Below are 16,964 nucleotides of genomic sequence, written 5' to 3' on the forward strand. Positions count from 1 at the left end.
CGCTGAACTGCTGCCTGTAGTCACCACCCTCATGTTCATCAGCAGGAAGTCAAGGCAAATCAAGAACACTTTACAGCATGACAGAGTGCCAAATCACACTAAGATTTCATCAGGGTGCCCTCTCCAAGTGATTCTCTGCTGAGGTAAGACACTTGATATGCTCAAATTAAAGTATACTTACAGTTCCATTTTATCAACACTGTGAAAAGTAAATGTTGCCATTCACCACTTTATATACACATCTGTACTTTTGAGGTTCTTGTATTTCACTTTTACTGCTTCCATTTTATGTTACTTTATATTTCTAGTCCACTACATTTCAGAGAGTAATATTATTCTTTGTACTTCATTACATTTACTCGTCTATAATGACTGGATGCTTTGTCAGTTAAGAGTGACACACAGTTAAAAACAGGATCATTTTGTGAAATCATATATTCAAAACCTTATGTAAGTGCAATTACAAAAACATTAGCATCAAATATATATCAAATATACATCAAGTGTAAAAATTTAAAAGCACTCATTATGCTGAATTCTACAGAAAATCAATAAAGTATGTACATATCACTTTAGCATATTGCAGTTGCCAATGGTTGGGTTATTTTTGACGACTTTTTATATCTTCAGTTAAACAATATCTTAATGATTACACTTTGTATTAATCTGATTTTGTTTAGTAACTTCTTTTGAACTCAATATAGAATAAAAAATAGTTAGTGAGTACATTCCACATAACGACAACATAATGTATTCATTCACAGTATTCTTTTTCTCTCCTCTATTACACGCTCTTCTTCTACTATCATGCTCAGGATAAACCAAAACACATATGCATGCAGTGTTGTCTTGTGGTTATAGTGAGAACCCACAGATACCTTTATACCGCACTATACTACACTTTATACTACATTGTAGCGGTTTAAATAGGGGATTTAATCATTAATTAGTAATTAATTAAAATGATTAATTAATTAATTAATTAATCAATATCAAAATACATAACTATAACTCATAAGGCTATCAGGAACAATACGTTTACATTGAAAATTAGAGTTTAAAAACCTCAGAGCACCACCCATTAAAATAGAAAGGTTGATAGACCATTTTGCCTTAGAAATTAATCTAGTCTCATAATTTGAAATTTGCAACAGAGTTCTTTTTCCAGGTGTACAGGGACCTGACATTATACACACACACATCACAAGATGTGATCAAGTGTCTTTATACATGAAAGGTTTATTAAACTACTCACTACACAGCAATACTACTCCTAAAATTACAAATGAATGAGTTTAAGAATAAGTATGGATAAATGATGAAACAGTGAATACAGCAAAGACACCGAGTGAATGAAACAACAAACTCATAAATGAAGCAATAATAAAAATCAGGGGATGAAAATCAGTGAGGGACTGAATTAGGTGTGACACCTGGACTCGATCAGATACACTGAAATAGTGCAAGATGATCAAGCAGATGAAAAGTCAAGATTAAAGAGAAGTCAGTGTCAAGCATCGGTCAACAATGGGAGAGGCAACCTATCCCATAAAACACTGAAGGAAAAGATAAAGAAGAGGACCGATCAAAGAATGACCCATAATTATATTAATGGGAGATCCTAACCAAGGTCTAAGACTTCCTATGTGTCCCTAGCATTTAAGAGCATCAACCCCGTAAAAGCACAGGAAAGATCGTTTCACCTTCCTCAGAAGTCTTGATGCCAGGGAAATGGTTTGCTCTGGAAAATTACAGTGTGGCCTTTGTGAGGACACTGGACGGGCAGCTCAGTTACGCTCATGTGGTTCCGGTGGCCGGCCTCAGTCGGTTTGAACGTTGCAAACCTGACTTGAGTTTGATTCCTCCATCTCTCTCCCCGAACAGCTGGGTCATCTTCTGACACCTCACGTGGCTGAGATGAGATCACTGTGACAACTTATCAGGCTTTGTCTCATTCAAAGTCTCTCTTTGTCTCACGGTCTCTCTCGTGCAAAGTCTTCTGGTTATAAATCGTCATTTAGAACACGTGTAGCACGGGCTGCTTCAAAAGTTCTCTCTTTCAAGGTAGATAAACAGCAGCTCACAGCATCTCAGGGCTGCAGCACAAGCAGGCATCCGCCCTCCTCCTTTGAGGGAGGGCAAAAGCCAAAAGAGCAAAAAGACCCCAAAAAACCCAGGTCCTTCGACTTCACTGGGGTTATAACTCCTGTGAAAAAAAAGGGGTGTGGTGCTTGACCGTCAAAGCGGGAAAAATACACTCCTCCCTTCTATCACTTCTATTGCTTTAACTGTCTAGATCTAATTTCTTCCTAAAGTGTTGATAAAGTTCACTACAGGCCTTCAAATCTTCAATATTTGATACCACGATGCTCTCCTCTGCTAATCGATACCAAACACTTATGAGGAAACCAAATAATTATTTGGCAGATCATTAACTAAGTAAAACAGTATTAACCACGTTTAACAAATGTAACGAATATGCGTGAAAATAAGTAAGTGTAACACCACAGTGTCAAAACACTGATATAATTAAAGGTTGCCAAAGATCCTATTTGAGTAAAGGTACACAAGCACCAGCATCAAAATACAACAAATATGTTTATATTATATATTATATGTTATATTTAATATGAGCAAACATCTATCTACAAAACCTATAATTAGAAAAACAATACAGCATCTGCACACAACAGTGTAAAGGACGGATAATTAAGATAAGATAGAGGAGATGTATATCAAAATGCAACTCTGTACTAAGAGTATTTTCATTCAGTGTGTAAAACGCTGCTGGCAGGGGGTTACGAAAGGTCACACCCCTCCACACACGCGCACACACACACACACAGGCACAGCTTGTGTTTGTGAGTTTGGTTTTAAAAATCGGCAGGTGAGCAAAGTTCCAGTTCTGTAGGTATGAAATCTCCACACAACATTTCAAAGTACATTTTGCTTTGAATATGAACATCAGTTAACGTGGTCCTCTCTTACAGTCCGGAGATGTGTGGGTATGTCACGTGTTGGTTGTGCAACAAAGACATAAACTGTCGGTTTCTATGATGTAGAGATCTCCTGATGTCTCCTTGAGTCTTTGCAGGAGCTCAGTTGACAGGTCCTTGCCCCAAATGATTCGTAAGTTAACTCAAACTGTCGGTCGGGCAATAAAATCTGTCGTAATTTAGTTCTGCTCACAAGAGTCGTAAATTCAACAAGGCAGTTAGGTCCATTAGCTGACCCCGAGGGTCATCTACGGAATCTCCAAAAAAAGTCTCAGTTTTATGTAGGCATGTGAATATCTTCTTATCAAGAGTTGTCCTCATCATCCACTACAACGTTCACGCAAAAAGATGACCCAAACTGAACTCTGTTAGTGTCTGTCCCTACGTCCTGGTTAATTAGATCAGATTGTCTGATTTATCTTTCATTAACTGAATTTGTTCTCTTTCGGAATACATTTGAACAATAGTGCATGACTGTGTTTTGTAAAGAGTTACTCTGTCTTTGGTTGTGACTTTGATTCATGGTTGCTCAATCAAAGGAATGTACCATATGACTGGATGTGTATCAGTCTTCGGTGATTGAAAGCTGGGCGTGTCACACCATTTGCATACAGAAAATTTCACAATTATGTTCAAGTTTTAGCATAACATAGTTTCAGTTCTTTTGTTTTTCAATCTAGTACCAGAGGAAGTGGTCACAGTGCTGTGCTACAGCTATAAATTGGGATTGTCGTGATGGCCATTACTTGCACAAGAAGGGAGTACAGTGCCATCTTCGTTGTCCTGGCTGTCACTGTCCTTATCTTTTTGTCACATAACCAAGGAATCTATGAAAGATTCCTTGCACGTTACATGGATGTTCTGCAGGTGAGCACTTGATTTTAAATATCCAGAAACATGAATTTTACTGAACAAGACTTAAAATGTTTATCAAGGCTTAAGTTATTTAGTTAAATTCCTTTTAGTGCATTTGTTTAAAACATCTTTGTCACCATCTCTCTCAACCCCCTGCCAGATTCACCATGAAGCGAACTTAACCATCATCATTCCGAGAGTTTACAGTGACCCTGACATGCATCACCGCTACTGCACCTTCCAGCCACTGTCCCCTGAGGACGCTACGGAGGAAACCCTTCTAAGAGATTACATTGCTTGGCCTGAAACTCCAATTCTGCCAGATCCTCTTCTCATGGAGCAGACCAGTGATCCAGCTCGCAGCACCTTCACCATTCTCCCAAGGAGGGGAGGAGGACAGTGGCGTGTAGGGGATCAGCTGGAGGTCATGATAAAAATTTCTGACTTCCAGGGCCGTCCCAAGAAGTTCGGGGGGGACTTTTTACTCGCCCGGCTGCACAACCTGAAGCTTGGTGCAGGTGTGGCTGGACAAGTGGTGGATCATCTCAATGGGAGCTACTCTGCTGTGTTCTCTTTACTCTGGGAAGGAGTCGCACAGGTTGAGGTGAAGCTAAAAACTATTGTGTTAAATGTGGTTATACTGTACGTGTTTAATCTATCTTCGATTTGATTGTTCATGCAGCTCCATGCCCCTTAGTTACTGTTGCTATGCCTGTTAACTTGTGCTTCTTGCACGGCACCTGTGCAGTTTGTAATAACAACGGTGGCAGATTTACCACTCACATTTTAGAAACAAGGGACTTTTAAATTCCATACAAAAGCTGGGTCTCGTTTTTAGCCACTGATGGTAGATTTTGTCAGCTACAAACTGTCACAAGCAGATTTTATAAGCTTCACTAATTAAGCAATCCAATGCTCTTTGAATAAGGTGAAACAGCCATTGAAGAGTTGACTTTTCTTCAACAGCGGACATGTTTCAAAAAAACAAGTCTGTAAAAGGGGATTTAATTGAGCACTAGATGGCTACACACATGAAATTGGACCAAAAAACTGAGGCTTAAGCTGCATGTCCCAAGCAAATATTTGACACCCTCACCAGTTGTTGAACAATGTCAAAGACATGGAAATGGAGAAACAGCTTTGTTTTTTGTTATTCAATATGGAGCTAGGAAGTCGTAATGTTAAAGTATCTTAGAAAAATATAAGATCAGGCTAATACTTCATCCTAACATAACATTGTTTGAGTGATATGTATGGTGTACATGTTGTCTTAGATAACTAATTTTGTTGGAGTCATTCCCCAAATCCAACAGAACAGGATAGCTCTGCTAATGTTAGCTTTCACTTGGTAGCACCCAGGTTCTCAATGGGAAATAGTACACAGAAGATGCTAGTCATAAACGGGATGTTTGTTTCCTATTTTAGGTGGTGAGCTGTTAACAAACATGCTAAAAATAGCAGATTATACATATACTACAGAGAATCAGTAATAATTATCTTAAATGATTCATTTGCTGTACTTTTCCTCTTTTGTTTTTAGTTTTGGAAAAACGACAATCCTCAAACAATCAAACAATTTAAATGCAAAGTATTGACAGACCAGAAATGCCTAGTTACAGTTGCTACCTAAGACAATCACTGTTTGAAGTAAGGGTTTAGTGAACAGACAATTTTTCAGTGATAGTCATGTGAAAATCAGACCAATGTCAGAAAACATGAATCTTTCTAAATATCTCACAGTGTACAGCTTGTAGTAGATTTCACTTTATTCGTCTTTGCTGATATGACAGAACATGATTTGGTCTTCTCTTTCCAATCAGGTGACGCTGGTTCACCCTAGTGAGGCTATCCCAGTGCTGAAAAGGCTCAACAGAGAACATCCTGACAGGATTTCCTTCCACGCCCTTTTCCGCTCAGGTTCACTCTCTGAAACTACCGTCTGTAACGTCTGCCTACCTCCAACTAAGCAGCCGCTGTGCAACTACAGTGACCCTCGAACAGGCGCACCTTGGTTCTGCTACAAGCCAAAGACACTGAGCTGTGATGCCAGGATCCACCACTCCAGGAAAAGCATCGAGCGAAACCTCAAGGCCAACGAGCAGAAGCTCTTTCAAAGGTGAGGAAACAGTGAGACTGACATTTTGCATGACTTCTAATGACACATATGCCTTGATCTATCCTTGATGAGTAATTCTAAAAGTTTGGCAGTAGCCATTGGTCAGAAAAAATGTTGGCAATGTACATTTTTGCTAACAAAGGCTATGCCACATTTGCACATTACTATGTAGCAAATATATCAAAGATCACATTTTGACTTTAAATACCTGATTGGGAGGGCACAATGCAAGCAGGAATAACAGAGAGGTCTCGGAAAAACACAACCTTTTCCTGTGCCCCACCCTAGACGGGAAAAGCAACAATGTCTTGGCTACAACAACTTTTCGGGCCTAAAAAACACGTCTTGAGTATCACATTCAAGATATGTACTATTTGAATAACTTTTCAAGCTAAAATCCGCTTATGCTGGTACTGACTTTAGCCGGTCTTTGGTCTAAGATGGTCGTGACCCAGTTTTTGCCGGTCTTTGATGGTTTGACATGCTGGTTTATGCCCTTCGTTTTTCATACTTTCTCTTCATTACACTGTTATTTCTCAATACTCAAGGACATGGATTTGGTTAATTTTACAGGAAGTTCAACAGATAAACCAGCTAGAGTGACCATCACAAGTTGGTATGCTTACGCACAAAAAATAATGCAAAAACATACCTTAAGTTGGTCAAAAAAGCGGGTCAACCAGCTTAAACATTTTAAGCTGTTTTTTTCAGCAGGGTGCCCTGATCTCAGTCCCTTAGACTTCAGCAGTCCATACCTTTGCCTCTGATGCAGGGGTTTGATTCAGGTTAGAGGTGCTGTGGCAGCTAGGTCTCTACTCGTGTTTACAAGCATTTTTCAGAAACTTATTGAGATTACAGATATCTTTCCAGGGTGTTGACAGCCTGAGTTCCATCCATGGTGGTGGTGATCATCACTTTTTGTCCTGGAACAACCAAAAAGTTATACCAGTAAAGTGAAATATACATTGTTTCATCATAACTTAACATTACATTTGACTTGTGTACTTTGAAGATATTCCACAAGGCGGGATAAGAAAGGCAGCCTAGGAGTGTGCTTAAGACGCAAATAAGGATAACAAGGACGTTAGTAATAAACAAAATTTTGACATATTTTGTAAATACTTTAACAGTTATCTAGCTTACTGTATAATGTAAATGTGCTTTGTAGAGTACCAGGCTTGTTTTGGATAGCTAAAAGTTTGAGGTGTTCTGTCAATAGTTTTACAAATGCTTTTTGGTGCTTCAGAGGATTTTCTCACTGGAATACTGTGAATGGCCACTGGGACAAATTGGAAGCTGGGTTGTGCTGTCTAGTTTAACACCTGCTTGTTTAGCAAAAGCTAGCACTGAGCAACTTAATGGTCCCAACAAACTCACAACAACACCAAAGTGGCTCAACTCTATCGTTAAACCGATATTTACCACTACATCACATTAGCAGTGTGATGCCAACAGTTAGCCCTGGAATTATATGTAAGGGCAGACCGTCCTCAGTATGGAGCTTACATTCCTGCAGCAGAAGTCTGGTGGAGGTGGAGGAAAAAGGACTGCAGGGTGTCATGATAAACATTAGAATTATGTTTCTATGAGCCAGAACCAGAAATAAGAGGTATAAAATAGAAGTGGCCTTCTCCCCTCCAAACATGATGAGACATAAATAAGAGTGAAACTTTTTGTTGGCACAGTACATTGGTACCAAGCCATATTTTATGGTTACCATAATATTAAATCACGTCACTTTTGAAAATCCATTGCACAACCTAAATCAATAGCTTATGTATAGCTACATGTTGATAATAATAAAAAAACAACCTTACTCTACCATGAAAGATTCAGTATTTGGCATAACTGAGTCTGTCTGTCCACTTATCCATGAAATATTAAAGTTGTGCAACAAGCTGTCAATCACTTGCTTAGACTAATGGCAGCATTGTGCCATTAGTGAGTGGAAGGGGTGTGCAATATATAATGGCTAATGTATCAATTACACATCTAAACTGTGTAAAGTGCAACTTAAACTCACAAAATGGGTTTGCAAGCAGTTGTTTCTCCTTTAGGGCTTGATTTTTCTAGTTTCAACTTCATTAACTCATTTTGTAGTGTTTAAGAGTGTGTTTCTGTTTGTGTTTTTTCTGAAGTGGTGTCAACTTAAAAGCCCACATTCAGGCTTCAGGACCTGCCATTGTCACCGTGTTGCCAACAGATGAAGGTAAAGCACAATTTTTACTCAACCACCACTGTCAATAACTCAACTAAATTTGTAATAGATAAAGTAAAACGGGGAGAAGAAAGTCCAGTTGTATACAACTTACCACTACATTCTGGGTTGCAATACCCTGTAGGAGGATTATTTGGCTAAATGTGAGTGAACATGGCATGAGCTGTTAGCAGTGTTTGTAGATTTTCTGGAGTAAGTATAGCCAATAAGATGTTCACACAACCAGATTACACTTGGTGGTATTCCCAAAATAAGGAACACCTGCAACTGCTTAATTGTTTTTAGCCTGAAAGCAAACACTTGTCCTTCAGAACTGTGTGGACAGAGTGCTTACTATTTACATGTACTAAGAGTGTACAATTAAAATGGACAGCAAGTGAACAACTTCAATTTTACTGCTTTAAGAAATTTGCTTGATTTTATCTTTAGCCACAATTATTGTCAGGTAGTAGGTAGCCTAAATGTAGTAGGTAGCCTAAATGTTTAGCACTTAAAATAGGTACACTCATGTTCATATTGGAATCATTACTGTTTTTTTGAAGACCATACATCTGGTAAAGTAGATTAGGTTGGTAAAGATCCCCATTAAGACACATGCAACAACCTTTGTCCAAATTTAAGTCTTTGAATAGTGAGTTTGATCAGGAAAACACGGCGTACTGTTTAATACTTAAACTTGAGCATCATGTAAAACACCAATCCAATGTAAATTGAGATCTGCTGTTCCATCTTTGGTGCAAGTCCATGAAAGTTTGTTTTCTCCAACTGTTGGAATCACTGTAAGTGCATCTGTCATTGAGTTGTATACATTTCAACACAATGAAATGCTGAAGACAAGTCGACTTTCTTAAACAAACTGCAATAAGAAGTGTAGAAACCTGAATCAGAGACAAATCCAAGCACAGCATGCTAAATGTAACATTTCTCAGGAAGATAAATGTACATGTTTAAATATCACCACAATCAACTGCTAAAAGAATGCCTTGTTCCATGCACCCAAAGAGAAACAGCAATTGTTTCGTTATTAGAAAACCAACATCACTCTCTGTGAGACACTCAGTATGATGTTTAAAAGATAGTCTGTCCTGAACCCTAAAAATAACCCCACACTTCCTTTAACTTCCTCTCAGGTCATAAAGAGGAGAAAAGCAGCATTGTGACATCTGGACCCTCTGGCTATTATTACCAGGGTTCATGGCGAACACTGGATGGAACCAAAGTTCAGTATTTCGACAGCTCTGCAATCACTCAGTGTCTGAAAGGCAAAGACGTCCACATGTATGGAGACTCCACCATGAGGCAGTGGTTTGCGTTCTTGGTCACAGTACTACCAGGTAACTGATCCATAGGGATATCTGATAACAGTTTGATTTTGTTTACACTGCAGCTTAATCTCCTTACTGTGTTATACTTTTAGATCTAAAGAAGTTCGGCTCAGAAAGCCTGGTGAAATTACCTTTCACAGCTGTCGACTTTGCAAACAGCATCATGGTGAGGTGCTTCTACCACGGCCCTCCTATGCTTGGTTTGGCCCCCATCCCACCTACCGATCAACATTACATAGCCAACGAAATAGACGGCTTAAAGGGAGGCCCCAACACTGTCGTAGTTTTTGGCGTCTGGGCTCACCTTGCCCCTTTCCCCTTGGAGATCTACATCCGGCGGCTGCGGAGCATCCGCAGGGCGGTGGTGCGGCTGCTGACAAGAGCTCCCGAGACGGTGGTCATCATCCGGACAGGAAACCCCAGAGCTTTGACACCTGATCTGGCATTAACATTTAGTGACTGGTACTCGTTGCAGCGTTATAACGTGCTCAGAGCCATGTTCAAAGGACTGAATGTTCATCTGGTCGATGCCTGGTCAATGGTTCTAGCCCACCACCTTCCACATGATGTCCACCCAGGACCTCCCATTATTAAGAACATGATTGACGTTCTCTTGTCCCATGTGTGCCCTCAGAACGGCGGCTAGATGTGTTTGTTAAGGGGGAAGAGTTCAGATTTAAGCATATGCTGAGTTTACATGTTATGTCTGTGTTTCTGCCAAAGTGCTGCATTTTTTTCTGAAAGTGCTGCAGTGTTTCTACAATTCTGGGTGGTATAATAATAATAATAATAATAACAATAATAATGTATAATCATTTATAATAACAGCCTTAATGTTAAATATCTACCTTAACCACATCAGTAAAAAAATTATGAAAATCTCCATCAACAAATATGAACTTAATTTGTGCCTCATAAGAAGAAACAGGCTATTTTATTGATCAATCAATCAATCAATCAATCAGATTTATTTATAAAGCACTTTTAAAACAACCAGAGTCGACCAAGGTGCTGTACAAAGACAATAAAAATAAAAATAATAAAAATAATAAAGGACAATAAAATGATAGAACTAAAAACAGCATAAACAATAAAACATAATTAATAAATAGGCTAAAAGTGTATTGCCCGTCGTATCTATGCACATGTGAAGCAACAACCCTACGTGATGTTAAAAGCTAAAGAAAACAGATGGGTTTTAAGACGGGTTTTAAAATCAGACAGTGAGGAGGCCTGTCTAATGTGCAGCGGCAGCTCATTCCAAAGTTTTGGAGCCGCAACAGAAAACGCTCGATCCCCTCTGAGCTTCAGCCTTGATAACAATGATAAGCCAAAAGTGGCAATAAAATGTTCAATAACACTCAATTGCCCAAATTCAAAACAGCAAGTAAAAGCAAGTGGATTTTTTCTTCTTCTCTTTATATTTTTTTTATGAGATTGTTTTTTTTTTTGGCTTTTATTGCCTTTAATGGACAGGACAGTTATAGCGTGAAAGGGGGAAGAGAGAGAGAGCATGCAGCAAAGGGTTGAGGCAGGAATCGAACCTGCGGCTGCTGCAGTGAGGATACAACCTCTGTATATGGGGCACTGCTCTATCCACTGATGTACCAGGTGCCCTGTTTCTTCTTCTTTTTTTAACTGTTTTATCTTTTTGCTTTGCTTTGACTAATTTTAAGGTAATTTTCTTTTACTATTTTTTTTTGGTACTATTGGTATTTTTTTTTTTTTACCAATTTCTTGCTCTTTTTTTGGGTCATTTCTTCTTCCATTGCTCATTGCCTTCTCCACATATTTTTGAGAGAAACCTTTTAAACCTTAAAAAAAAAATACAAATACACATAAAAAATATATATTTTTAAAACCTGGGAAAAAAGTGTCTTAGTAAACACAAAAAAACGAAATGAAAAAAATAGAATTATCATAATTACATATCTAAAATTATGTTACAGATTTGATATACATTTTTGAGGCACTTTTTTGTGTACTGCTTGCCTTGCTTGGGTGACTAAAAACCTACATACTTTCCTCCTTTGCCTGGACTGCCTATTGTCTCATGTAGACATGGTGGTGATATGAAGCCAGGTCTATGATGATCGCCAGCCCCTCTATCAAATTGGGATATATAATAAACTTTATACATCATTGTGAAACCGTGATCATGCACAAGCTTAATTTCCACTCTCAGTTAGCCACCAAAGGACAGAGACACATCCTTAAGCAACTGACAACAAGGAACTCAAATCATAAGCAATCAAGTCAAACAAGCTAACAACCTAACAGAATGTTCACGTGCAATGCATATTCAGACATTTCTCACCTATTTTATCACGTGACAACAACGAACTCCACTCAGTTTAGCATCTTTACTGTGCACATGCAGTGCCTAAATTATTGCACACTCACTTAGCACTTCCTCTCAAGTGTGTAATTTCCTGTTCCAGGAAATACATGCAAGCAAATTTCATAAAGACACAGCTTCTGCACCTTCTTCTGTGGTATTTTGTGCTTTAAAGCATGGGGAGCGCGGTGAAGATGTTACTGCGGGTTTGGATTATCCTGCACTCGGGGTTGTGTGCAGTCTCACTGCCAGAAATCACTGATCGAAAGTTCATTGATGAATGTGTGAGGGAGCACAACAAGGCGCGGTCATCTGTCAGTCCAGCTGCTGCTGATATGCTGTACATGGTAGGCATGACTGGCAACTTCAACAACTTCACTAACACAGTAACTGCTTCGATTAAGCATTGTGAACAATTAGTGGGTCTAAAACTCTGACTTAACATACATGTAAGGCTAAAAAAATATCCTTAGTCATGAAGTGATTATATTGCCAGCCCTTTGTTGTTTTTAGGATGGTACATTAGCGGTTTAAGGCTGGAGAATTGATGGTTTGAAACCCTGGACCATCAAAGGACTTCTGCACAAGGTTTAGAGAACATTGACAAATAAATTTGCCACATTGATAGAAAGCAAACATCTTGCAATGCAGGAAATAAAAAGCAGAAGTCAGTAAAATATAGGAAGCTTGATTTAAAAAATGCATTATTTGTATGTGTTATATGTATTATATGTTACAACATTAAGGCTGGGTTGCACCAGCAAGGATTAACTTTTGAACTGGATTAAATCATAGTTTAACTTTATGTCAATCTTTAAAAAATTAAAATTGAGAAAGATTACACTTAAACCTCTGTGTGAATGTTTTGCTAATAAAACTTTTATGTAAGCATATAACTTAAAAATAGTGCATAATAAAAGTATCACTTTAAGTATCCCATATTTTTGGTAAATACACACAGCTCTATGTATTTTTCTTAATTCCACATACCTCCATTGCACTGGACAAATGTCACAAGGAGGACATGAGAACATTTTTTTTTTTTTTGAATGAACCAAACCTTTAAAAACCTAATTTAAAGAAGTATGTCATTGTAAAGGACTGTTGCTTGATATTCTTTATCTCTGGTCATTCAGACATGGGATGAGGGCTTGGCCATCACTGCAAGAGCATGGGCGAGAATGTGTGTGTTTGAACACAACAAGTACCTCGACGATGTCCGCCGCGTGCACCCTACTTTCTCCTCTGTGGGAGAAAACATATGGGCTCGCAGCTCACCCCATTTTGATGTGTCGGGGGCCATAAAAAGCTGGGTGGATGAAAAACAAGAATATGACTACAACCGCAATGTCTGCACAGGTGTCTGTGGCCACTACACACAGGTGTGTGCACTTGAAAACATTCTGATGGTGTGACTGTGCTTTTTTCTGTTTGTGGTGAAACGTTTTGAAGAGATGTGTGCAAAAAAGAGGAAATTATCACACTGTTTTATTTTTGCATGACACAATTTAACCCTTTAATTCTCTCCAGGTTGTGTGGGCGAGCAGCTACAAGGTTGGTTGTGCCGTCCAGCTGTGCACGAACGGTGTCAAAAACACAGTGTTTGCTTCCAAAGAGGGTGTCTTTTTTGTATGCAACTATGCTACAGCGTAAGTTGAACACATCTACAAATAAATTAAAAGTATGATTTATGAACTATGAGTTGAGGGCTTAAAGCGCTCCAAAAATGTTGGATTATAGTTCACAAAAGATGTCACTTTTCCTGTGAACATTTTAAAATATGTATTTTTTTCCGGTGACACCAAATGTTCTTCACATGCCCTTCTTCTATGCTGGTTTTGAGGCTGTGGCAAATCATGATTTCAGTGTAGGTATTATGAAAAAAAAAGGAAGTGGTATTAACTGCAACCACTTAGGCAGGTTTAGTACAGTAAAGCATAAGGCTGGCAGTGTTCTGTTTCTTATTATCAACAAATTGGCTGGAATTAATAAAACCAGCTGTGTTAGTGTCTTCTAAGTACCCAGTGTGTATCCAATGTCTGATTTATCTTGTTTCTCTGTACCACACTTACAAATACAAATACATACAAATACAAATACAACAATAAGCCACACTTGCAGTGGGAACACGCACACTGCGCTGGCAGTTTATTTTCTCTCAGTTACACACACCATGCGGCAGCTTTGAATACGTTAGTTTTCAACAAATGCACTACTTTTAAGTACAGCGACCATCTGTTTAACACTTTGAAACCTGAGCAAATTGATTTGATTTCATTCAACAAAAAAGGGCGAGCAGGCAACATGCAACTAAACAAGATATAGCTAAAAAGTTAGTTAATAAAGTTAATAAAAAGGCTACAAGAAAATTGCCTGAAAATAAGCAAAATAATATAAAATAAATAATATTTGTTTCCCCTTTTTTGATATTTTTCTGATGATTCTTCTCCTTTAAAAAAAACTATTTTAGATAATTTTCTTGTCACATTTTAGTTTTTTAAATTTATTTAATTAAATTTTTTTTTGGCAAATTGTGGGCCATTTCTTACCAAGTTGGTCACTGACTTTTTTACCCCCCAATCTTTGTGAAAGAAATTAAACCAATTTGCTCAGGTTTAAAAAGGTCAAACAGCTTCTGAAAGGCATCTCAATGTAGCACAAGGCAACCGATGATGATCCAGGTTTCAAAGGGTTAAGGGAAGCACCGAGTCTTTAAAATCACATATAGGTAAGTGAAGTCGGAGAGTATTGAGAGATGGAGTAACACATCACAGGCTTAGGTATTTTTAATTTGTTGACAGTAAGAAACATAGAACAATGCCAGCCCTATGCTTTAAAGCAGGCATGTCCAAAGTCCGGCCCTGGGGCCAATTGTGGGCCTCGGACCAGTTTTAGGCAGCCCTTGGTTTGACTTTCAAAATATACTTTGGCCTGCCACACAATACACACAATATTTGTTAATCAAGCATGATCACTTTGCATTTTTTCCCTTCAGCTCACAATGGAAGGACTATAATACAGTTCGTAGTGACGCATCAAGCAGGAACTAATGTATTTTTATTAACAGAGAGTAAACTAACAAACTTAACGGTTACCTGGCAGCAGACATTTCCTGCCATGAAGCAGACATGGCCACAGCAAAGAAGTGTAAAGTGGACAGTGAGGAAAGCTGCTTTCAGGAATGGTGTAAAATTGAACACATTTTCAGTGAAAGATGAAACTGTTACATTTGTATTGCTTGTTTGTGTGGTGTTTTTTTTTTTTTTAAATAAGTTGTATGATGCCAGAAACACTTGGTCCCAGGTATTTTCACATTATATAATTTGGCCCCCATTCAAAAAAGTTTGGACGCCTATGCTTTAAAGGGATAGTTCAGGATTTTTTAAGTGGGGGTGTATGCGATACTTATTTAAAGTCAGTGCATAATATCCAAATGACAGCTGTTGGCAATGCCCCCAGTTTGGAGAAACAGGCTGGAGTGCAATACGAAGGCTAAGCAATCTACTGCTGCAGACGGGGATCAGATTTAACTTGGATGATTGTTCCTTGTGCAGGGGGAATGTGAACGGAAGGCGACCCTATGACAATCAAGGTGCAGCCTGCTCTAAATGCAAAGGAACCTGTGAGGAGAACCTCTGCCGTGAGTCCACTTTTTGGATAGAAAAAATAGGGCCTCACTATGTTGTAGGCATTGCTACTGACGCTGCCCTTAACAGGCAACTTTACAAAAACCTGAGAAATAAATGTAAAACAAACTATAAGTGTCAACAATTAACAATTTCTGTCTTAATGTCTTTGCAGATAGCCAAGAACGAGATTCACAAAAAAGTAAGTGACAGCTCATAAGCCAGAACATACATTCTGAAGGAGAGATGCAGTCCAACTGGGAATAAAAGAAACAGCCCCAATTCCAGAAAAGTTGAGACTCCATGTAAATCATAAAAATGACCATAAATGCTGAAAGGTGCATACAGGTTTTGGAGCAACATATGCCGCCATCCAGACAACATCTTTCTCAGGGACGTTCCTGCTTCTTCCAGCAAGACAATGATACACATTCTGCATGTGTTGCAGTAGTGTAGTACATAGTAAAAGAGTGCAGGTGCTAGACTGACCTGAATGCAGTCCACTGAACATGTGTGGTGCATTATGAAGCGCAAAATATGACAAGGGAGACTTTGGACTGTTGAGCAAATACAGTCATCTGTGAAGTAAGAAAGGGAAGGATTTTCACTTTAACACTTCAAAAATTAGTGTCCTCAGTTCACAGACACTTAGTTACTATTACAGGCATCAAATTCAACTGAATATATTCTAAAAAAGGATTTGCAAATCCTTGCATTGTTTTTATAAACATTTTACACAGTGTCCAAACTTTTTTGGAATTAGGGTTCTGTTTAATACATGGTGTTAATTAAGTTCATGACACACTCAACTGGATAAATCCCAGGTGATGCTGTGCTAGGTTCAAATACTAAAACCACTCTGTCTGATTTTATTTGTGTTTCCAGGCTACAACTGGACCCCAGACTGGGCCAGTGCTCAAGCGAACAGTGGCTCCAACTATGTGACTATTCTGGTTGTTCGGCCCATTGCCCTCATCTTCACATTCATCACGGCATATGCAGTCCGCCACTTTTATCCCGACGTTTTCTGCTATGAATAAACCACTGTGCTGACCTGAAGGACATGGACTTATTCAGCCAGTGCTGAGATGTATTTATGAGGTTAATTAAACCTTTCTATTGGCAGCCTTTGTGTCACATCAGACCTGTACATAAACTGTACAATGCATGCATTTACCAAACAGCGTCTCTGTAGTGACACACTGAACCACAGATTTAAAAAATCTCAACTAAACCTGTAGGATTGGGAGAGTAAACTACAGTGAAAAACCTGTCCACTGTGCTCATTCATTTTACTGCACTTTTACTTTTACTGTGTCTTATATCTACAGTTACATTTAAAGCTGTTTCTCTTTATTTTTTCTGAGTCACAGCGAAGCCAACGTGGCCTGCAACTGATGATAAAGCTTTTAAGATTATTAGTGCCACTCAGAGTTAAGTTTAAGACCACTTTTCAAATAACCAAAACTGAAGGACCACTTTATTTTGCC

The 16,964-nt window shown here is 38.6% G+C and overlaps 2 protein-coding genes across 2 annotated transcripts; both read left to right on the plus strand.

Moving 5' to 3' along the window:
• On the plus strand, positions 1-11,660 carry LOC121961084 (NXPE family member 3-like). Its single transcript, XM_042510933.2, has 7 exons — positions 1-143; positions 3,677-3,863; positions 4,012-4,455; positions 5,672-5,967; positions 8,106-8,176; positions 9,316-9,519; positions 9,603-11,660. Exons 2-7 carry the CDS (start codon positions 3,732-3,734, stop codon positions 10,154-10,156), a joined length of 1,701 nt encoding a protein of 566 aa, XP_042366867.1. The 5' UTR covers positions 1-143; positions 3,677-3,731; the 3' UTR covers positions 10,157-11,660.
• Positions 11,321-16,747, plus strand: glipr1a (GLI pathogenesis-related 1a). The gene is made up of 6 exons (XM_042511212.2): positions 11,321-12,195; positions 12,985-13,230; positions 13,379-13,497; positions 15,403-15,488; positions 15,650-15,676; positions 16,360-16,747. Exons 1-6 carry the CDS (start codon positions 12,025-12,027, stop codon positions 16,512-16,514), a joined length of 804 nt encoding a protein of 267 aa, XP_042367146.1. The 5' UTR covers positions 11,321-12,024; the 3' UTR covers positions 16,515-16,747.
• Positions 16,748-16,964: the final 217 nt, after the last annotated feature.

This window comes from Plectropomus leopardus, chromosome 22, assembly GCF_026936395.1.
Source record: "Plectropomus leopardus strain MGB_pleo_1.0 chromosome 22, ASM2693639v1, whole genome shotgun sequence".
NCBI classification, from domain to species: domain Eukaryota; kingdom Metazoa; phylum Chordata; class Actinopteri; order Perciformes; family Serranidae; genus Plectropomus; species Plectropomus leopardus.